This window comes from Poecilia reticulata, chromosome 17, assembly GCF_904066995.2.
Source record: "Poecilia reticulata chromosome 17, P_reticulata-male-v2, whole genome shotgun sequence".
NCBI classification, from domain to species: domain Eukaryota; kingdom Metazoa; phylum Chordata; class Actinopteri; order Cyprinodontiformes; family Poeciliidae; genus Poecilia; species Poecilia reticulata.
Genome location: NC_088846.1, coordinates 20,811,093 through 20,833,307, shown reverse-complemented (window position 1 = coordinate 20,833,307; position 22,215 = coordinate 20,811,093). Strand labels below are relative to the sequence as shown.

Sequence of the window (22,215 nt, the reverse complement as noted above, 5' to 3'; positions counted from 1 at the left end):
CGGGGGATTTCATCGACAGATGAAAATGTCCGCGTTTTATCATTCTTTTGGGGACGAATATTTTTTAGCATTCCTAAAATAACTGGCGCGACGCTTGGAACATGACAGCCTTTCTCCAACCGGAGCTGCTGCCTGGTGGCTGGTTCGCGAACAGCGGGGAAAGTGCGCGGTAAGTGTTTTCATACAGGTGGAGGGAATGTCGTGCAGATAGAGTGAACACGGTGGTCTGCTGTAGCTAATTGTTAGCGTAGCTTTATAGACAAAACTGAAAATAAATTTACCATCATTCCGGCCACAGCAAATGGGTGGCCAAGCGGAGCACACCTGGCAGGTGTGTTTCTCTGTATGAGGAAGGTACCAAATCCTGTCGCTAAAGTGGTCACGAAAGCTATGACTGACTAACTGTGAGAGTTCATTTCTTAAATTGACTGAAGATAAATACACTAAAACTGGAGTATAGTTTTTTTTTCTTTTGTTTTTTTTTAGAAGTGCTTGCTGCTTTATTAGTAAATTGAATGCAAGTTCAGATCTTTGTAAAACTTTTAAGAAAAAGTGAGCTTGGTATATTATTTACAGGTTAATTTTCTAAACTCCAGAAAAGTATTTGTTAAGGATACACAAATATGAAAATTTGGGCTGACGTTGATATCCGATATTAATATTGCTGTTATGGCAGTATTTAGCAATATTTTATTTTGTACTTTTTAAAAATCCAATTACTCGATTAATCGGCAGAATAATCAATACATTACTCATTTACTACAGTAATCGTTTACAACAGCCTTAATTGAAATACATCAATTGAAGTTGAATTTTAATTTTGCAACAAAAAATAGCTTTCTGCTATTATTGTTGCATTAAGCAAATAAAAATTGTTTTCCAAATTCTAATTGATTTTCTTTTGGACCTAATATCAATAAAGTGATGTCTTTTTAAAAAAATCTGGTTTCGAGTGGTTGTCCATAACAGAAACTAGGTAGAGAATGAAGTCTGATGAATGTGTCTTACCACAGAACTCTTCATCTGAACCATCTTCACAGTTCCCTCTAAAATCACAAAGCTTTTGAGCAGGAACACATTCTCCAGATGTGCAATTAAAATTCCCACTGGAACAGCAGGACACAATAGTCCCCAGTCCTGATAACAAGTAGAAATGTAAACAAGATGGAAAGAAGTTCAACGTCCAAATGTTTTTGAATTACTGGATAAAACGGAACATTGATGTTTCCTACCTGACAGAAGCACCAATATGTTCAGTATCATCTCCAGTCAAGATGAGACAATATTCTGGAGGAGAACAACAAAAACACAGAGTCTGACGCCTAACACATCATATCTTTCTAAGCTTTCAACAAACACTGAGCTGGAATAATCCAAATGGCATCTTTACTACATTAGATTAGCCAAGGCTGTGAAACCTTATCACAGCTTAAATGACAGCTTAAAGTACAGCATGCACTCAGTAACCTGCTACTTTTGTTGCCATGCTGCTTGTCTTTATTTGAAAGTTAAGTAAGACAACCTAGGATAAGCATAAACGTTTCTGATAAAACTAATCTCGAGTTTTACAGCATCCTGTATGGAAGTGAACTTCGACCTCTATAACTTCAAGTGTCATGCAGAGCTGAGGAGCGAGTCAAGGTTTTATTTTAACATTATGTACACCTTAAATCCAAATATCTTAATATGCAAGAGAAAAATCTGTGAAAAGCTAGTTACAAAACTCGTCACAAAATGTTGTTTTTAACTTTTCTTTCAGTGCAAATAAAATGGGAGACATTTTTTGTTTAATTGAAAAAAAAGGGGTAATAACTTGATGATCAGTTTTACAAGCAAGCTTTTGTTTGGGGGTCTGGTAAAAACCTTATTGCTTAGAGTCTTATTTGCTGGGGTGTTTTAGTAAAATATGGATTTTTAGTGAAAAAATAATATCCCACCAAAGTTTATGTTTTGCAAAGCTGAGGTAAAGTGTAATTTAGCTTTACATGCATTTGTCTCTCTTCTGCTTCAGCAGACTCACACAAAAAGCCCTGCAGTTACAAAGGTTGATATTTCAGCAAAATACTCCAACTTAGAAGAAAGGAAAATAACAAAAGAGGAAGTGAAAATACTAAATGCTATGAAAAATGTAAAGGAAGAGATGGACATCTGAATTTCTCCACTCCAACACAGGATATTATGTTGCTTCACTCAGGATGAACATAATGTTGTTTATATCAGCAACATTAAATGCGGCTCTTGTCTCAAAACCTTATGAAAGACCATTGCTTTGCAAGATGCAAAGCTCACTATTGCAAATATGGGAGAAAAGGAAATGCATCATCCAGTCATTCCTGCTTGTCCTCATAAGGTCCCATGAGTGGAGGAGATTTGTTGTACAGAACTTAATTTCAAATTGAGGATTTCAGATTAGTTTGGAACTGAACATCTCTGGATGGATAGCGAGCCAAACTGCAAAAACAATCTGTAAAAAGTGCATTTGTGATTCAAGAGCCATCCAGAAACTGTTGCCAATGACTGCAGACATTGTTCCATTCAGTTTAGCTAGGTATGTTCATTAATGTACAATAGCTTAAAGATAATCCACTACTTTTTGACTACTTTTTTCCCCTGCTGTTTATTAATTTATGCATTTTTGTGTTGGAAAAGCTTTAGTTGTCATCATCTCTGATGTACAGTGAATGTCAAACTCAATTCTTGCAGCACAAGGTGACCACTTATCAGCCAACATTTAGACACGGGATCCATAGGCATAGGAAATATTTTGATAAATGAACTCCAAATGGGATTGCACATAATTACATAGTTCCATAAAGTTGGAGCTGCTTTCATTAAGTTGGAAGAGCAGCTGTGTTTCATATGGATAATTGTTGGTTCAATTCCCGGTTCCTAACATCTCAGTCTAATCTTGTGTAAGTCACTTATCTCCTAACTGATTACTAATCTACACATCAGTCTAAGAAAGTTTGAGCATGAGTGATTGTGGTTTTAGTGGAAAAGGTATTTGAGGTCATAGAAAGAGTAGGAAGCACTAAAAAAAGCTCAGTTTAATTATCATCTGAGGATTCAATCCAGAAAACTAGGTAAAAAGTGGGATCCTTGGTGGCATGTGAATTTTGCCTAGATTTTTTTCCATTCTCATAACAAAACTTCATATATGACCCACGTGTTAATGAAAGCACATGCTGTGTAAGAACATTTGCTTAAGGCTGCTGGATATTCAAAACCGATAAGCTAACTAAAAAGCAAATTGTTTTCTCACATGTTTTGCATGAATACATAACAGTTGCTAATTACTGAAAACAGAATCTTTAGTTGCACTTGTTTTGAGTAGCTGGAAAATGGATGCAGTTGCAACATAAGGTTAAGCTGTATCAACCTAATGCCTCAGTGGTTTTTTCAAAGTGGATGGTGGTCCAAAATCTCAATCATTCACATTCTACTAAGAAAGTGCTAAATGTTTTCTAATTTATTTGCGTTTACCCATAGCAATTTTTTTCCCTATAGTGAGTGGGGCCAGCTTTTTCCATTTCTGGAGTGTAACATCCGTGCGAGGAAAAAACATGTTTGTGTACTGAATGTTTTCTGCATGAATTGTGCTTACCCAAAGCAACTTTTTTTTTTGCATAATGAATGGGGCCAGCTTTTTCCATTTCTGGAGTGTAGCATCCGTGCGAGGGAAAGGCATGTTTGTGTATGTGGTGCATGCTGTCCTTACTTCCTGCTTTTTTTTTTTTTTAGCCAGTAGCAAAATGTTGAAATGTGCCAATCTGAAACATGACAGTTTCTCAATGAAAAGGGAAAAAAAGGAGAACATGTCGGTGTGCTATTAAGATTCCCTCCTTTTCATGTTTGCACTCATATGTCCTCTGCTTGCAATGCAGGGATGATGTCTGCTGCTTTGGGACTTAGAAGAATGTCACCTCTAAGGATTGCTCTTGCAACCCTTGTGCTCCTCATGCTAGCATTGCAGGGATCGACAACATTAACAAATGGTATTGTATAACCTATACATGTTTTTTGTATGTTACTTATTATTATGTCAGGTTTTGATGATGATGTTTCTTGTGCATTTTTTTATAGGTAATTATTGTTGCTGATTTGCTTATAGAATGCATGCCTGAAAATATATTTAATAGCTTCAGATTGCCTTTATTGCTATATTAGCATTATTTTAGCATTTATTTTATATGAAACATGTAACATTTTGACATAAGTTTATAAGGTTCTAGTTCTGGCAGTTTTAATTTAATTTAATGCTTTTATAAAATAATTTTCAAAGAAAGTGAGAAGTGGTATTTATATTTAAGTCACAGTTTCGTGCAAACACACAAAATTAACAAATGCATAACCACACTTTGTATTTCAATCTTGCACATGCATGGCTTTAAATTTTGCTGTGATACTACAATTATATACATATAAAAAAAACCTTCAAGGCATAAAAACTGTTTTATTTTAAATGTTTTTCTTTGCAGATTCCCCATTTATTCTTATGAACAAGGCCACTGGGTTTTGTTTGGCCAAAAGAGGTACTCGCTGCACTGAAATTCGCTGGACAACCAGTAACCGGCTTTTTGTGGTTTCGACCAAGAAATGTCTGGGTGCTCAGGGCAAAAGTGTGGGGAGCGAGGTGAGCCAGTACGACTGCGACGAAAACAGTGACCTGCAGAAGTGGGACTGCCAAAATGGAACCCTGCTTACTCTGAAAGATCAGCCGTTCTACATTGAAGTCAGAACAGATGAATCAGTCGTTCTGTCCAAAACTGTTGGACCGAACAACCACCTGACCATTGCAGGGACATCTAGTGGTGCCTGTACAAGAACACACAGAGGTACAAATCATTTGTGTTTGTGGGTATGTGGAGGTTGTAAACAATGAAACTAATGGACCTCAGTGAAACTTTCACTTCTTTTTTTCCATTTCCTCAAAGTGGAAAATTTGTGGTAAAAAAATACTGAAAAGACATGAAAATAATTTTTGTTCCTTTAAAAAACTGGGTGACTTAATATGAAGGACCTTTTATTTCCCCTGTAGAATATTACACGATTGGAGGGAATTCGTTTGGCAAAATCTGCATGTTTCCCTTCATGTACAAGGACAGATGGTATGGAGACTGCACCACTTATGACTCCAAAACGAAGCGCAACTGGTGTGCAACTGAAACCAAATATCAGCATGAACAGTGGGGATACTGCCCATCTTCTTGTAAGTTTGTCAGCTTTAGCTATCGCTAAACTCTGCTGGAAGCATCTTTATATGAAAAACAATGTCTTGTCAACAAAATATGACAGTTCTGACCAATTTAGTCTGATTGAAATTACATTTAAATGAGAGAATTACATCCTAAGCATTTTATCATAATATGCCTGGTAACGACCACTTTATGTAGTTTTGATAAAAGTAAACATCTTAAACATGCAGGACTTTTGCCGTCAAGTACTGAAATTGCCGATCACAGTTCTAATAAGACAGTGCTTCTCAATTCCAGTCCTCAGGCCCCCCTGCTGTGCATGTTTTAGATGTGCATCTATTCCAGAACAGCTGATTCAGATGATTGCATGCCCCTCAAGTGCTGCAGAAGTCTGTTAATCACCCACAGATTCAATCCAGGTGTGAAACAGAAGAGAAACACCTAAAACATGCAGGGCAGGGGGGCCTGAGGACTGGAATTACACTGTAATAAGACAACACTTAAAAGAAATGGAGTGTCTGATATATGTTTGAGCTCAAAATGAAGATAATAAAACTTTTTTATATACCTGCACAGCCACAGAACACTGGAACAGAAACATTGTTACAGGAGCTTATTACCAGGTGAACATGCAGTCAGCTCTGACCTGGGCTCAGGCTGACGCCAGCTGCAAACAGCAGGCTGCGTTTCTGGTTAGCATTGTCGATCCTGTCGAGAAGGCCTTCATCACAGGTAGGTGCAGTCTGTTGATATTTTAAATAGTTTTACAAATGGCTTTACAAATGGCTTTAAATAGTTTTACAAATGGCTTTAGTTTTGTAAAACTATTTAACTATTTATATTACCATGAAGTGTTTGTATATACACCATGAAGTGTTTGTATATATTTCCACAACATAGCATAATAATGATGCTACCTCAATGCTGGTGTTTTTAAAATAGTTGCTATAACTTAAAAAGACAGAAACTGGGGAGGCAACAACAACTACCGTAGAGAAAACTGAACTAATAAGAATAATATTCCTTCTTGATAATGATAATTTTGTTAAGAAAAAGTAACAAAAGGAAAAAAAAAACATGCCTACTACACCCCTTGCTGTAGAAGCCAGTACCTGAAAGTCTTAGCTGCTCTAAGCTCCTTTTGTGCGCATGTCATTGGGTTAACAGACCTTCCTCCATGTTTAAATATTCTCTGTGTCCTTATGTAATTGTAAGCAAGTGAGGACAGAAGGGGAAAAGTAACCTGGGAAGATTAAAACCCATACCTTTTGATCACAGAGCTCAGCAGCTATGCAGATGTATGCACTGTTTAAAAAACGGGGACAAGTTTCGCAGCGAATTTCTCGTGTATTGTAGTTTCATCCATCATTTATCCATTGTCCTCCGATCCTGGCCTCGATGGTCGATGACCTGCAAATTTTGGATCGGTCTCTGGGCCAACAAGTACATTAAATGGCTGAACTACTTCCTCAGGATGCAGTCAAGTGCTCCTGTTAATGAGCTCTTTATTTGTCTCAGGTGTTTTGAAGCAGAGACGCATCTTAAAGTTACAGGACACTGGCCCTTGAGGCCTGGGTCTGAAGACCCGTGGTCTATCTCCTCTTGTCCTAGCAAATTATCGTTTAGTGATATTATTTCAAAGTCATTAAAACTCCAACATTAAATGCTAGTCAACTGTGGCTAAATAGTCTACATAGAAAATATTGTAGTGGTGCAGTTTTGCTGTTAAGCAATGAAAAAGAGGAACTAAGTATTCACTTTTCTTTTCCGTTTTTTTTTTTTTTTTTACCCTTTCTGCCATAAAAACATTATGCAACTCTCAGGACTAACAGGAACAGGAAGAAACAAGCTTTGGATTGGATTAAGTTTGGGCACAGAACATGGCTGGCAGTGGACCGACGGAAAGCCCTTCCGGTATATTAAGTGGGATGCCGGTAAGTTATCTGATCATCGATCATCTCAGAAGTAGAGTTTTCCTGATCAATATGAAACGACTGATCATTTGTAACCAGATAAAAACTTTAATTCAGCCTGTTTTAAGAAATTCAAAGTTTTTGATGCAGAAAAATCTGGTAAATTATAGCCTGAAACAAAAATGACATTGCTTGAATCGTAAAACACCCAGATATTTGAAATTTTACTGAGTTAAAGCTTTTAATAATTTTTTCAAGTGATGTTTAGATGAACTTATCTGATCAGAAGCTGCAGGAAGTAATGTGAGAAAAAATTTCCGAGAGACATAAAATATTTGAGACTTAGCTGAAATTTAACTACAAACCTTAGAAAGTATGGAGACTGTCATTAGATGTCTTTTTATAAAATACAAATTCATACTAACAATAAGATTTCTCTAAAATTTAAGAAAACCTTTATTAACACCCTTACACTCATGTGTCCATATTATTTACTGTGTTGTTGTTTCCCTTTGGAATATTTCTCTTATTAAAAAAAGCTGTGATGCTATTTCAGGTTGAGTGTTTAATGTCCCTTCTTCAGTTGTATTATTTCAAATCACAAAGATATTATTTGGATTATTTGTCGTGAGATTACATTTAAAATGGTACCATGTTACCACGAGTTTGTTAAAAAAAAATAACAAATTTTTAGCTGGTCATGGAGACTTAATGTTCTGGCTGATTTTTGCTACAAAAATTCTGTAAAAACCAACAAATTTCTGGTTACTACTCTAAAGTTACATTAGTTGTTGCTGCAGGCTGTATTAAACAACCTGCTCAGCTGTTATTCTTTGATTTGTGTCACATCCACCAAGAGATGGGTAAAATGTTTAGCCTTTTGTGACAGACCATCACCTGAACAATGGCCTTGGAGATGGTTCTCTTCCAGGACCCATTGTTTGATTGAAAACCGATCAGGCTGATCAGTCAAAAAGGGAGATTGATACAGCTAACGCCCTCCTGCTTCAAGGTTGACTCTTGGAGCACAAGTTGTTTTTATAAGAGCATCAGCAAACGTAGTAATGTTCTCTTGTGACAGTGAAGATCTGTAAAAATGGCTCAGTGCAAACATAATATAAAACATATGTTTTCAACAGTTGATATTAAAAATTAAGCTAGATTGCATGCGTAACTAGGAGTGAATTGGAATACATTGATTAATGAGAATCTACCTTTCTGATAAAATTTCTGTGAAGTTCTGCAAGTACTCAAAAAACAACTACTCATTTCTGACTAGCTGCATGTTATGGTTGTATATGTGATGGTACTTTTTTCTGATAATTTCCCTAGCGAAGTGTAAATTTGACTTAAATTACCATATTGTTTCAGGGCACCCACTTCCTAACCCTGGACACAACTGTGCGCTTCTCGACACCGCTGGCCAGTTCTCGTGGCAAAGTTCCACTTGCACAAAGAAACTTGGCTACATCTGCTACAAAGGCGGAACTCCGCCAGCTCCGCCACGATGTACTGAAAATTACTTCACACTGAAAAATGTTACATTTGTGTTTTCTCTGCATTATTACTTCAAAGAACTTTATCATTCAGTCTTTGTATGTTTGTTCTTTTCATCAGTTGAAGACGGACTTTGCCCAGATCACTGGATCCCTTACAGTGGACACTGTTTTTACCTTCAGCGCACCCCAAAGTCATGGTCCAGTGCTCTGACAGAGTGTCGCAAACAGGGAAGTGAACTCGTGAACATACGCAACATTGAGGACCAAAGCTTCGTCATCTCTCAGCTTGGATATGGTACAAGACATTCTTATACTTAATCACAGTATTGCGTGCTGGTCTTTTGTTTCAGTGCCACTGCAAAACAATTGAAAAAGGCATTTTCCACATCAGCAAGACAGTATTTGTCCTACATAAAGAAATAGTTCATCAGACACTGCAGAAGGAGAAGACATGTCATTATCCACATGTGGTAGTCACTTCCTCTTAAAAGAACAAAAAAGAGGCAACATCAACCTCTTTGCTGTCCAGAAGTTACTTATGAATCAGATTTTTAAAATGATTTTGATTTTCAGCATTATAAAGGTTAACCTTGGTATTTTCTGTAAGCGTTTTCATTTTGAATGTCATAAAATTTTACAGCCAAGACTAGAAGATGTATAATGGCAAACAAAATGAGTCTATCTGCTTTAGTAAAAATACATGTAAATTCTCACACATTTTGCAAATTGAGCATTCTGCTTACAACACCTGTGAATCTTCCAACCTGTGACTCAAACTACATGTATGGACATAAGTTTGCCCACAAAGCAATGCTGCTTCCTGCATTTAAAATCTTGTTTCAAACTCTGCAGTTGATGAAGATGAGGAGAAAACATGCACATTCCAACACGTGCACACTCAGACATGATTATTTCCATAAATCTACAAGAACAAGATTAAAATATTTCACTTTTACTGTCTGTAGCATCTACTGATGAGCTGTGGATAGGACTGAATGACAGAACCACTGAAGGGTTGTTTGACTGGAGTGACCACACGACCGTCACCTTCACCAGCTGGGAGCCCGAAGAACCCACAGTGTCCACTGATGAAGAAGACTGCGTTCTCATGAAAGGAGAGGTATGGAGCGTCTGCATTTGTTCTTTACACATGTGCTTCTATTTATACACATATCACTATTAACACTATTACTATTATTATCTATTATCACTAAGACACTCTATTGTCACATATTCACATATTTCAGATAATATTCAAATAATTGTTTCATTTGTCTACATTTTTCTCATCTTAGAAAGAGGAGACCAGAATGCATATCACTATAAAAGGAATGTATAACTATACAAGGGACAAAAAATTGTTCTTTTACCCCTTAAAATATCAAGGTTCTGGGTAAACTCACCCAGTTTCCAATTCATATGTTTTCCTGACTGGAGTATACTACGCTTTGGTATCCATATGTACTTAGTTTCTGCATATGTGTATATATTTCCTGCTACACAGTTGTTGTGATGAATAGTTAAGCCGTTCAAATAAAATCTTATTTATTGATCAAATCTCACATAAATGAGAACAAAAGATAATATTTTCAGAGTAATTTGTATTTGCACCTCTTACTTTGCCTCTGATCACATTTTAGGCTGTTTGAATCAGGATCAGAGAACAGAAGCAACAAAACTAATGCCTAAATATAAGCACTGCTGTTATTTTTGTCTACTGTGTTATACTTTCACAATTTTCATCATGTTTTTTTTTTTTGAATGAATATGCAAAAGCTTTACCTTGCTAACTGCACCAAAAAGATGTGATAATTGATCACAACTTTTGGTTGTGATTAATTATCACTCTTTTCCTCTTTTCCTTTTGCAAGGAAAAGCTTTTCCTTTTTAAAAGAAAAATGCTTTTTTGTAGTATTACCAAACACACTTAAAATATATATATTATATTGATGTAAATGATTTTAGTACCATCCATCTTTTAAATCACTTTACTTTTTGCAGAATGGAAATTGGGCGGACCGATCCTGTGATGAAAAGCACGGATATATTTGTATGAAGCAAAGTGCCACTGATGGAACTGGAGATGTAATAGAGTTACATTTTGATGCCGGCTGCAAAATTGTTAGTGAATTTTCAATATCTGTCATTTTACATGAAAAAAGAATACACGATTACAAGTTTGGCTATTAATGATTGAGTCTAATCAATGACCTAATCTTTTTAGGGCTGGAGAAGACATGGCTCTTTTTGTTACTTTGTGGGCAGTGAGACCAAATCCTTTGATGAAGCTAAAGAAGACTGCCAGAGCTCAGCTTCCTACTTAGCTGATATCTCAAATGGGTAAAAATTCTCATAGTGTTTAATTACTAACCTCTAGATATTTCTGAGGCAGACTAGGTATTAAAATTTACCCTACAATACTTAACAATTTGACTTGCAGCACTGGTTCATAAGCATTTTAACATTCAAGCCCAAAGCTTAAAATCAGGCAGCGACCTTCATAACTGATAGATGAAGTATAAATACTCTATTAGCACAGATTTATTAACTTTTATAAATACCTACAGGGTGGATAATGCCTTCCTTGTGAGTCTGGTGGGATTGAGACCGGAGAAACACTTCTGGATCGGTCTCTCTAATCAGAATAACCTTGATATCTTTTCCTGGACCAATACAGAGTTTGTGAGATTTACTCACTGGAATTCTGGAATGCCAGGTATGGATCTCTATGAAATATCATTACTCGATTTAAGGCAAAAAAAAAAAAGCAGACACAGACAAAAATAAAAATATCACTCTTGTTTCATGAATCATTTAGGTAACCTACAAGGTTGTGTTGCTATGGCGACTGGGGTTTCGGCTGGACTCTGGGACATACTGCCCTGCACCAACAAGGAGAAATACATCTGCAAATACATGGCAGAGGGGGTAGTTTCAACGGTACCGCCCCAAACACAAACTCCTCCCCAGTGTCCAGACGGTTGGAATCGAGTGGGAGCAAGAAGTGTTTGTGCAAAGGTAAATAAAAGAAGCTTAGTGAAAGCAATTCACACGAAAAGATTATATTCTCTTAAAATTAATTTGTGAATCTGATGATTTTCCAGGTAACTTTTTTTTTTTTGTTCTTCAGTTTTTCACAGGACCACGTTCGGAGGAGAAGACCTGGTTTGAAGCCAGAGATTACTGCAGGGCTATAGGAGGAGACCTGCTAAGCATCCACAGCTCTTCTGAACTAATGGTTGCAAGGTAATTGCTGAACACGTTACTTCAAGTGATCAAATGTCCTTTTTTCCCCAGACACGGCCACTTTTCAGATTCTATTCAAAGCATCCAGGGGGCATTCTTTGATTGATGAAAATGTCAGAGTTTTCATCGTTTTTCAGGGAACCAATAGGCATACCTAATTTGCCTGGTGTGATGCTTGGATCAAGACAGTCTTACTTTCATGTGATGTCCTCCCTTTCCCGAGCTACTGCCTAGTGAGTGGTTCTTATCCGTTCATAAACAAAACATACTGTGGCACTGTGCTACAGGTACAGCGCTGCAGCTGATGTTTCTAAAGTGCATGTGCAGCTTTATGAATTAACCGGAAAATAAATGTCCTTTCTTACTGTCCCGGTTGCAACAAATGGTTGATGGAGTGCACCATGTCCGTAGCTGGGACAAGAGTTTCTTTGTACTAGGAAGGTGGCAATGATCCTGTAGGTCACATGGGCATAAAAACTATGAAAAGTTTGTGCAACGTAAACTAAGCGTTTATCTATTAAAATGACTGAGGAGGATGAAGGCTAAAACTAATGACAGGAGCTTACACATTAATTTAATAGGTTTCTTTGTGAGACTCCTTTTATTTATTTTTAATATTAAATTGTATATATCAGATTTTGTGTCTTTTTTCTCCAGACTGACTTAAATAGTGTGCTATTATTAGAAAGCTAAGTATTCTAAGTTGTAGAGTAATTACAAGGAATGCAGGATGTGAAAATATGGGCCAATATTTATATCAGATTTAAATGCTGCTGTTTTGGCAGTTTTTATATTTTCCTACACTTTCAACACCGTGCAAAAGTGATGACCACACCGTCTACTTTCCTTCTCTGCTTCAGTTAAATTTGCCATGATCCTGTACTCGATCACTATTTCATGTCTGAACAATCACAAACGATGGAGATAAACAGTGGTTGTTCATATTGGTGCAGTTCTGCTTATTGGACAGAATGTGATTCCAAATGCTGTGACCTTTGAGTTCTCCTTACAACCTTAGATTGTTTTCTGTGTGATTAAATGTGTAATGTATTATGTTAATTATATCAAGTAAATAATTAAATGTGTTTCTTTGTCTTAAAGTATGTTGGTCTTAAAGTGTCAAATGATTAGGTATTACAACTACTTCGTATTTATTTGTAGTTATCTGCAAACGTCTTGTCTTAAAAAGAGTAGTAATTAAAAATAACTACAGGATTACACGGTAACTATTTTGGAACCCCTAAACCCTCCTATATAAAATTAATAAAGTGAAAATGCAGCTTTATGTTGCCCCTCTTTGATTTATTTATTTTTTTTCATTCTGTCAATTTTGACGCAATTTAATTAAAGTATTTGTGGCTTCTAAATCTGCACAGCTGGAATTGTGAGTCTTTCAAGTTTTAAAGTGAGACATAGAAACAGATCTGCTAAAATAGCACAATACACAAGTAGCACTGCATTTACCCACAGCTAAAAATTGTTTTGCACATGCATTTTAGGAAAGCCTTATGCATATAGCTATACATTCAAAGACAAGAGCTGCCCTGTTAAGTATATTAAATAAAAAAGTACCTTATGCTAAAAGCCAGTGGCAATTATTTTAGAGGAGTTGTGCTGTTTCCACCTTAAAACAGGTCAGGGGTGAAACAAAAGGTAGAATTCATTGCCTCTTTTAGCTTAGCCCTGAAACATCTCATTCTTAAAGGAGCTCATAATAGACAGATCTGTGAATGATTTTTAAAAAAATGTAATAAGCATGTTTTGTACAGCCACATACCTCCTAATTTAATAGGCGCCCTTTCACAGGAATAAATTATATGCCTACAGGAATTTTTGAATAGAAAATAGAAATTCTTGTGATAAATGTTACTGTGAAGTTACCGTGTCCTTCATAAATCAGTCACTCCTACAGCAGACAAACCAAGCACCAGCTCAAGGTTGTGGTATCTTTCACAATTGTCACTTGGGTATTATATGTTTTACCACAGGATAGATCCAAATAATATGTTGGTACTGAGTGATTCGCTTTTTTGTAATCTCTAACAACAGCTCTATCTTATACCAAAGTTTAATCTCTGTGACTTGTGTGAAAATGTTCCTTCAGCAGAGGCGGCAAAGCTTGGATTGGACTTCACTTTGAAAATCCAAACGGTTATGTATGGACTGACGGAAGTGCGGTTAGTAGCTTTTTGTTTTCTTTCTTTAAACCCAAATATCAATCTGTTCTGTTTTAGCTAACATTTCTAAAATAAACTTAACGACACACTTTTTACCATTTATTGTTCTTATAGTTGAACTTCCAGCACTGGCAGGAAGGAGAACCAAACAACTTCAACAATGATGAAACTTGTACTGAATTTGTGATGTACAACTGGGACGAGCAAGGCTCCTGGAACGATCTGAACTGTGAAAGCTACAATGACTGGTTGTGTCAGATTCGAGCAGGTAGAGAGAAAATATAAAGAAAAAAAATTACCATTTTCTAAAAATATATTTTGATGGTTAAATCTCTCTCATATGACTTAGTGTGTTTTTTAGATCAATTTGTTTATATAACATAATTATATAAGGATAAAAAAAATTTCCTCACTTGGATCCAGTCTCACTGAATGGCTGATGTCATAATTTACAATGTGACATCATACTGATATTCAAATGCAGAAATTAAGAAAATAGCATATTTCTCTCAAATTACTTACATAACATTTAAACTGGCTTTGTGCTTTTACAGGAGCAACTCTAAAACCACCTCCCAACAATACAGCAGCAGGTAAGACTACATGGACATTGTCCTTAAACTTAAAACGCTGAAACCTTTAAACATACTAATTGAACGTCTAACTCTCAATAATAGCTCTGGGCTGTGATAAAAGAATGCAGATTCATTATTTTTTTCTACCATAGAAAACTAGCAACTACTTTCAATTTTAATCATGACTGTAAGAGGGAAATTAGCATATTTAACATACTGATGTTTAACCCATAAGAAAAATCCTTAGAAGTTTGTCATCATATAATTAGAAGCTCTCCAATATTCATTGCTAATAAGTATTGTTACAAAGAAAACACCAACCAAAATGTCTTTACTGTTTATATGCTAGATTAATAATTGAATAGTAACGTCACATTCGTTCAAAATCTTTACAGAATTTAACACCACATCTGACGGTTGGCTTATATGGAAAGGGAGACAATATTACCCGAACAGAATGTCTAAATCTATGGAAGAGGCTCGTGACTTCTGCAAAAGGAGACATGGCGACTTGGTAGTAATCAACAATAAAGAGGAAAACATTTTCTTATGGAAACAGGTGGGTAAAGTCATCTTGCCACAAAGAGCACCCATATCGCATATATGCCTGTTCATAGACAGCATTTACTTTGTTTTTCTTCTACAGATTTCAAGAGGCTATGGAGCGTGGTATATAGGTTTATCAGTGGATCTTGATGGATCATTTTGGTGAGTATTACCTAATAATGCATACTAGCTATGTATATTATTTAAATAAAAATTGTGCAATTTTATTTTCTATTTTTTTCTGTTTTTATTTGACTGACAGAACCTAATTGATTCAGTTAAGCTGACTGCAGTCATGGAGGAAAATGCATAAATAATGGACATATTTTGTCAGCTACTTAGTCTCTTCTCTGTCAAAGAAGATGCATTTTTAGAGAATATTGAGGTTTTGTTTGAACTGTTCTGTTAAGATGTTAAAATCAGTAAATGTCTCAATATTTACTGATTTGCTTTTTATATTGTCTTTTGTGTAAAAAAATGTTTTTGGAGCAACTAGTCAGAGCATGGCTAAGAGAAATGTGGACTTCTGGCCTTTTGAAACAATTCTGAAGTCAAAAATGTCAGTCGTTGATGCGAATGTCAGTTTAGAAACATTTAAATCACTGTTTGCATTAAATAAACTACTCCTATTCTGTTTATCTAAGGACCCCAGAATGGCTAACAATGTCCTAGTTCCAAATTTGAGTTCCCCCAGAACTCAAATTCTGGAGGAACTCAAAAATGCTTTACAATGAAATCAATCATTTCCATTTACACAAACTTCCATACACAAAGTTCTCCAGACTTTTCTCCTTTTTATGATCTGTGATCTGTTACCAATATAAGCCAAAAACCTGTTTAATTCTTACCATAGAAAACTTTGTTCACATAAATACGCATTACTCAACTGGACTGTCTGTGCACCAGGTGGTTGGATGATACTCCAGTGTCTTATCAAAGATGGGATGAAAATCAGCCGAATTCCAATGCCTTTGATGAGAACTGTGTTACGATGGGGTATCATATGGGTAAGTAAGGATATCACAAATGTGCATATTTAAAAAGAAATCAAACACTAACTGAAATGTCTGAAAATATGAACATAGTGCTTCAAAATGAAGATGCTGTTCAGTGAATCCATGATGTCCTTGCAGGGTATTGGCGTACTTCTAACTGCGGAAGGGAGGCTCAGTCCATCTGTGAAAGATCAAACTCGCCACCTGTCAACACCACTGCAGCCCCAACAATATCTCTCATAGGTGGATGTCCGCCTACATGGAAAAAATTTGGTTCAAAGGTAAAAAAAAAAAAAAGAAGAATCTAGATTAGATTGTGAACCTATGCCAGCAGTCTGCAACAGCAATCCATGAATGCCACTGTTCTGCAACTGTTGGATGCATCCCTGCTCTTAACACACCTGAATCAAGTGAATGATTAATTCACTGGAGTCTCATCTATAAAGGATTGCATAGACTTTGTAATAAAAATTTACATATGCCCATATGCAAGGATGGCAAACACATTAAATCCATGCACACACGACAGAAAGCAATTTTCTGTATCAAATTCTATCTGTGCTAGAGTTTGATGCAGAACTCCTGTCGAGTTTGTGTTTTATAGATCACAACCTTTGAAATGACACCAGACTTGTATACAGCTAATCCAGACCCACAAAAATGCTTTACAATGAAATCAGTCATTTCCATTCACACATACTTTCATACGCAAAGGATGGCAAACTACTGGAGCCACAGCTTTTGGCCACTAGCAGGCAGCGCAGGTGAAACTTTGTGTCCATGGGCAAAGACACAACCATGCTGATGGAGCCGGAATCATGTCTAATGATTTTTATGGACAGTGTGGTCCAATTGGCATCTTCATTTTCAAGCCAGATGCCTGGCTTTTATTTGGATATATATTGTGTAGGATTTTAACATCAAGCTTTGCTTTCTTTACATATTTCAAATGTTTTTGTTGCCAACAGTGTTACAAAATAGTGAGTGACCGCAAGGTGACTTGGGAAGATGCAAGAACTCAGTGCGCCAATGTTGAGGCCAAATTAGCTTCCATTCCTACACGACAAGTTCAAGGTTTGCTCTCATATTAATTATTTATATCTTTAAAAAACAAAAAAAACCCTGCTGTACTCAGTCTGGGAAAAAAAAACAACTAAAATTTTAACTTTGAATTTACAGCATTCTTGATCACCAAAATGCTTACTGCAACAAATACGGATCTATGGATTGGTTTAAACAGTATAAAGCAAGATGGATTTTTCTGGAGTGATGGAAAAACACGGCAATACACCAACTGGGGTTATTCTGTAAGTATATTTTCAGTTATACTACTGTGTTATGCTTATCAACAGGGTTAATATGAATTCCTAATTGTCTTATAAATAAATTAGTTTTATTAAAAACTAAAATCTCATAAAAAAAACAATGCATATTTTTGTCAACTTTTGCTTTAATGTAGTGCAAGGTGAAAAGAATATGATTCAAAAGCAAACGTTTCCATGCAGCAAATTGTGTTTTTGCTGACCTCATGTGGCTAAGGATATATATTGACTGAAAAGGACTTATTAGTCAATATATTCACTCTGATCTGCAAGATTTTTAGTATTTAGTTAGGAATAATACAAGGAAATCAGTTCTTATCAATAGCATCTGCCTTTGCCCTTTAGAAAAATCAGAGACGTCCCGGATCATTTTATCAAAGATGGAATGAGGTAATAAATAAAAAAAAATCTTACTGAAATGTTTTTCAGTTTTGCTTGTTAAGGATTTGAAGACAACTATAACCTTTATCAATATTGTTTTATTACTCATAATCAGGAGGAGTGCGTGCTGATGTCCAGCAGTTCAGCTTTCGGGATTGGTAAATGGTTGATAAAGTCATGCAATGACTCAAACGGATATATCTGTCATAAAGATCTCAGTGAGTTCAAGCTTTTGCTGGTTTGGAAAGATTCTGAGGTTTATAACATTCAGCAGCTTTTCACTGAAAATAAAATTGCCTTTACTTTGCTCCCATCAGGTCCGAATATCAAAGATAACTCTGATCCAATCAGTCCTACCACTTATGAGAGTCTGGGAAACGACAGCATCAAGGCTGTGACTCAAAATCTGACATGGGCCGAAGCCAAGAAATTGTGTGAAAATGATAAGGCCAACCTGGCTAGCCTGCGAACCGAGTGGACAAATGCCTATGTTGAATTACTGGCCTTGACTCTCAAAGCTCCTCTTTGGATTGGACTTAACAAAGATGAGGTAAAGAGCTGCAGAGATCTAAAATCCATTCATAGGTTGTTTCAAAGTTTAATCATTTGGTTTTAATGCATAATTGTGTTTGCTCATTAATTTGGGGTTTTCTAACATGCTTAAAAGAAATCCTCCTTAATAAGAAATGTGTCCTTGCTTTCAGACAAAAGGTTATTTTAGGTTTATTGATGGCTGGCACTTGAGCACCACCAACTGGGCCGAATTTGAACCAAGCAGGAATAAACCGTGTGTGTATATCGACGTGGATGGAAAATGGCGGACAGCTTTCTGCAACCAGACTATGAACAGTGTCTGCATGATGTCAACAGGTGTGACTATTATGGCAGGATTCAAAACAAAATGATGTAAAATTCATTCAGCTATTCCAACTCATCAAATATTATTGGGTTGCTTCAGTATACATTTATATGCAGTTGTGATTCAGTGCAAGTTGCAGATATACCAAGTTTTAATTGATCTGTTTTCATTCAGCTGATTGTATTGTATTATGATTGGACTGCAAGTAATTGTATATTATTTTGTATTTTAGCAATTTAGGCTGGTTTCAGTTAAATGTGGAGATGGGTTTGGCCTGTTTGGTACTGAATATTCTATTTGAAATCTATTAAAGAGAAAATATTTGAAATGTCTCTAAAGTAAAACAACATTTTTGTAAAGATTGTATGAGAAAAGGCATTATTGTAACTTTAAATAACAGCATATGTTCTTGATTTCTACAATTGTTCTCCAAGTACAATCACATAAAGAAATCCCCAAAGACTTTAAGATTGTATAGTTGTGTGTCTAATAACAAAATAATAAAAATTGAAAGAATTAAATAATCTCCCTAAAACACATTTATTTACAAAGATCTGTTTTAGCAAAAAAGTGTTGCTGTCTTCCAGGTTGTAGAAAGCAGCAAACAAACGCAAACAACTGCATGTGAAAGTAGGATAGTTTAAATTTGTTTTTTATGTTCATCACAATCAGTGATTTCTTTTCCAGACGTTCCCCCTACAGAGTCCGCTGTATTTCCTGGACGCTGCCCTGAAGATACCAATGTGGAGTACCAGGATAGTTACACCTGGTTGCCATACAAAGGCAACTGTTATCTGTTTGTCACAGATGAAATTGAATGGGCAGATGCAGCTAGCAGTTGTGTAAGACATGGTGAGAACAGTTTCTTTAAAATTATGTGGTAACATGAGTAAAAAAATGATCCAGCAGGTGCTGAGAAGTTGTTACAACCAAATTATTTCTGATGTTAAGGTGGTGTCCTGACAAGTATTGAAGATCCCTTGGAGCAAGCATTTCTCCATAGCAACATAGAAGTATTTCAAGACAGCCACACCTCTTTTTGGGTTGGTCTATTTAAGACACACAGAGGTAAGACGTTTTTTAGCCTGTTAATTTTTATATAAAGTGTTTCATTAAATTGTATTTGAAAATCACTGAGAATGTACGACTTATTGCAACACCTTTCAGCCTCTTGGGCTTTCAGTTGAGCCAACTGAAGCATGAAATATTATAATCACTTCCTTAATTTTAAAAGTGTTGTCAGCATTTTCATTTATTTATTTTTTTGTCACTAGGGTCGTGGGCTTGGCTTGATAAAACTCTCCTGGACTATGTCAACTGGGGTGAAGATGAACCGGATTCTGATTTTGGAGCCATAACAACTAAAGATGGGACATGGAGTTCAGGGCGCAGATGGCACGACAGATCGTACATCTGTAAAACACCCAAAGGTAAGCGGCTGTATGATCAAAAAAATATGGTCTCATAACACGATATGATATATATGTGTTATAGTGGAATCTATTTATTGCTGTGTAGCATAAACTTCATTATACTAGGAGCTGATTTTTGTTAGACTGTATCTTGATGTGTGGACCCAAAACTTCAAAAAGTTTCATATATTATTTTGTCTTTTGATTCTATCAAGAACATTCATTAAGAAACTCTGTAAATTCCAGTGAAGCCGTTCTAAATTACATACTTTACATGACTTAGGCTACAGCTGAACTTAAGAACAGATTCTTTTTTTTTTTTTTCCCTGAACAGTTATGTTGACAGATGGAGATCAAAAACCGAGTAAGTTAAACCTCTTAATGATTCGTGCAATTTTTTGATTACTTGTATTTTCTTCTGATATTACAGTGAAATGGCATTGAGTAAAAACTTATCCCTGTCTACTTGTTGCATGTGCAGACCCTCAACCCGGAGACGATCCACGCAGTCGTGTCCACACAAGTTTGGTGGTCGCGATGCTTATTGCCATCATCTCGATAATGACTCTTTTCGCTTTCTTGCTCTACAAGAGATCCCCTCGTCCCTTTCCCACCTTCGACAATCCATTGTACTTCAATGGCGAAAAATCTCAGCCTGATGTGGTCGACACCAATAAATTGATCGAGAATGCTGAAGTCTCCGAAATCTCCCCAGAAAATCCAGAGCCCATTTTAATTCTGTGATTTAGGAGTTTGCAGAAGTTGAAGTTGTGCAAACTAGTCTGAGATTAATTTTACTGTAAACACAACCATGCTTCAGTATTTTTGTTTTTAATGCAAACAATAAATATTCAGTAATTTAACAATAACTGTATTTGTTCTTTCTCTACCCATGATTGTAGATTGTACATATAATGGCTACATGTGAAGCTCATTTTCTAGATGCTGTTTATTGCTCTTACTGTTTGAATGTAAAATGGACACAGCCTGTCGATGTTAAAGAAAAGACATTAAACCTTTCACGATAATGCACTGTTCATTTTTTTTATTACATTTCCTCATCTGTTTAGGATTGAACAATCAGCGGTGTAGTTCTTGATTTCTTTGAACAAACTGCATAATGATAAAGAAAGGAGGGAGAATGTTTCTTTATACTGTAATCAAGTTAGGAAGTCACAAACTTTCCCTTGGCACATTTTTATATGGCAGCTCTTAATTTAGTACAACACATTTTGATCAGAAAAGACATTTCCTATCAAATTCTGTCACAAGAAATCAAATTTAGACTGAATTTAGTGGCACTGCTTCTATGTTAAAAATTTTAAATTCATATCTTTAAAGTACATTAAGTGTATTTGTACTAAATGGATCCATGATATATGTTTCATGATAACTGTACTCCAAAGTAGCAGAGTAGTGCTTGGTGCCAATGTGAAGCAAGAATGTATAAGAACACAAGAACTACTACAGGCACAAACCGAAGGAACTTTTCTGAATTTTGGTTTGAAATACGATCTCTTATTGTTAAAAGATAACACCGCATATTTGCTCCCCTGTATGTTTACAGTCAGCTTATTCCTCTGCTGAAAATAAATGTACTTGAAAGTGTAACACAGTTTTGCCTTCCTTTTTATTTAATTTTCCAAAAGATGCATTCAATGGCAGACAGTAGTCTCAGTACAAATATCAGAATAGCCCAATCCTTGAATGGAAGCAATTCAAGGCATTAAAAGAAAAAAAATTGCTGAAGTTAAGGTTGATTATCCGAATGGGGAAGTAATAGTCGGTAAGATAAGTATTTTTCATTTTACTCGTGCAATTATTTCTCTTATATTTGTTTTATATTTCACTTTATAACATATTCCTACTAGTTTTTATTTCCATGTATTACTTTTACATTTTTGCTTCATTTGCTACAGATGTGCATTAATGTTCAGAAAGGAACAGAACGTGCAATATGAATTATCAATATTGATTCTAAACCTTTTTTGCAGTGTTAAATATGTGACAACATAATCAAAGTGAATAAATTGATGGTTGGTGTGCTTGGATAATCTAGCAATGTTAGCTCAGGTAGTATTTTTCCATGTTTATC

At 35.9% G+C, this 22,215-nt stretch overlaps 1 protein-coding gene across 3 annotated transcripts; it reads left to right on the top strand.

The window, feature by feature from the left end:
- The first annotated feature begins 29 nt into the window (after positions 1 to 29).
- LOC103479816 (macrophage mannose receptor 1-like) lies at positions 30 to 21,731 on the top strand. 3 transcript variants are annotated; one of them, XM_008434476.3, is made up of 33 exons: positions 30 to 169; positions 3,885 to 3,995; positions 4,479 to 4,835; positions 5,039 to 5,209; positions 5,772 to 5,927; positions 7,019 to 7,129; positions 8,480 to 8,617; positions 8,726 to 8,902; positions 9,573 to 9,727; positions 10,609 to 10,728; positions 10,832 to 10,947; positions 11,175 to 11,323; positions 11,426 to 11,625; positions 11,738 to 11,853; positions 11,991 to 12,086; positions 13,958 to 14,030; positions 14,145 to 14,298; positions 14,585 to 14,623; positions 15,001 to 15,164; positions 15,252 to 15,313; positions 16,058 to 16,158; positions 16,285 to 16,427; positions 17,115 to 17,220; positions 17,326 to 17,453; positions 17,814 to 17,858; positions 17,965 to 18,067; positions 18,167 to 18,399; positions 18,554 to 18,719; positions 19,396 to 19,560; positions 19,660 to 19,776; positions 19,983 to 20,138; positions 20,455 to 20,484; positions 20,602 to 21,731. In XM_008434476.3, exons 2-33 carry the CDS (start codon positions 3,887 to 3,889, stop codon positions 20,862 to 20,864), a joined length of 4,419 nt encoding a protein of 1,472 aa, XP_008432698.2. In that variant the 5' UTR covers positions 30 to 169; positions 3,885 to 3,886; the 3' UTR covers positions 20,865 to 21,731. The 3 variants fall into 3 exon arrangements, with proteins under 3 accessions (XP_008432698.2, XP_017165729.2, XP_081454006.1); XM_017310240.2 differs by lacking the exon at positions 11,991 to 12,086 and having other exon boundaries at positions 13,961 to 14,030; XM_081597880.1 differs by lacking the exons at positions 30 to 169; positions 11,991 to 12,086 and having other exon boundaries at positions 3,848 to 3,995.
- The last annotated feature ends 484 nt before the right edge of the window (positions 21,732 to 22,215 follow it).

Excerpts from the sequence above, each read along its gene's own strand:
- LOC103479816 (XM_008434476.3), top strand. The coding sequence starts at position 3,887 with ATGATGTCTGCTGCTTTGGGACTTAGAAGAATGTCACCTCTAAGGATT. Across the intron at positions 11,854-11,990 it reads TCTGAACTAATGGTTGCAAG|GGAACCAATAGGCATACCTA; the intron begins GTAATTGCTGAA and ends ATCGTTTTTCAG. Across the intron at positions 20,139-20,454 it reads CATCTGTAAAACACCCAAAG|TTATGTTGACAGATGGAGAT; the intron begins GTAAGCGGCTGT and ends TTCCCTGAACAG.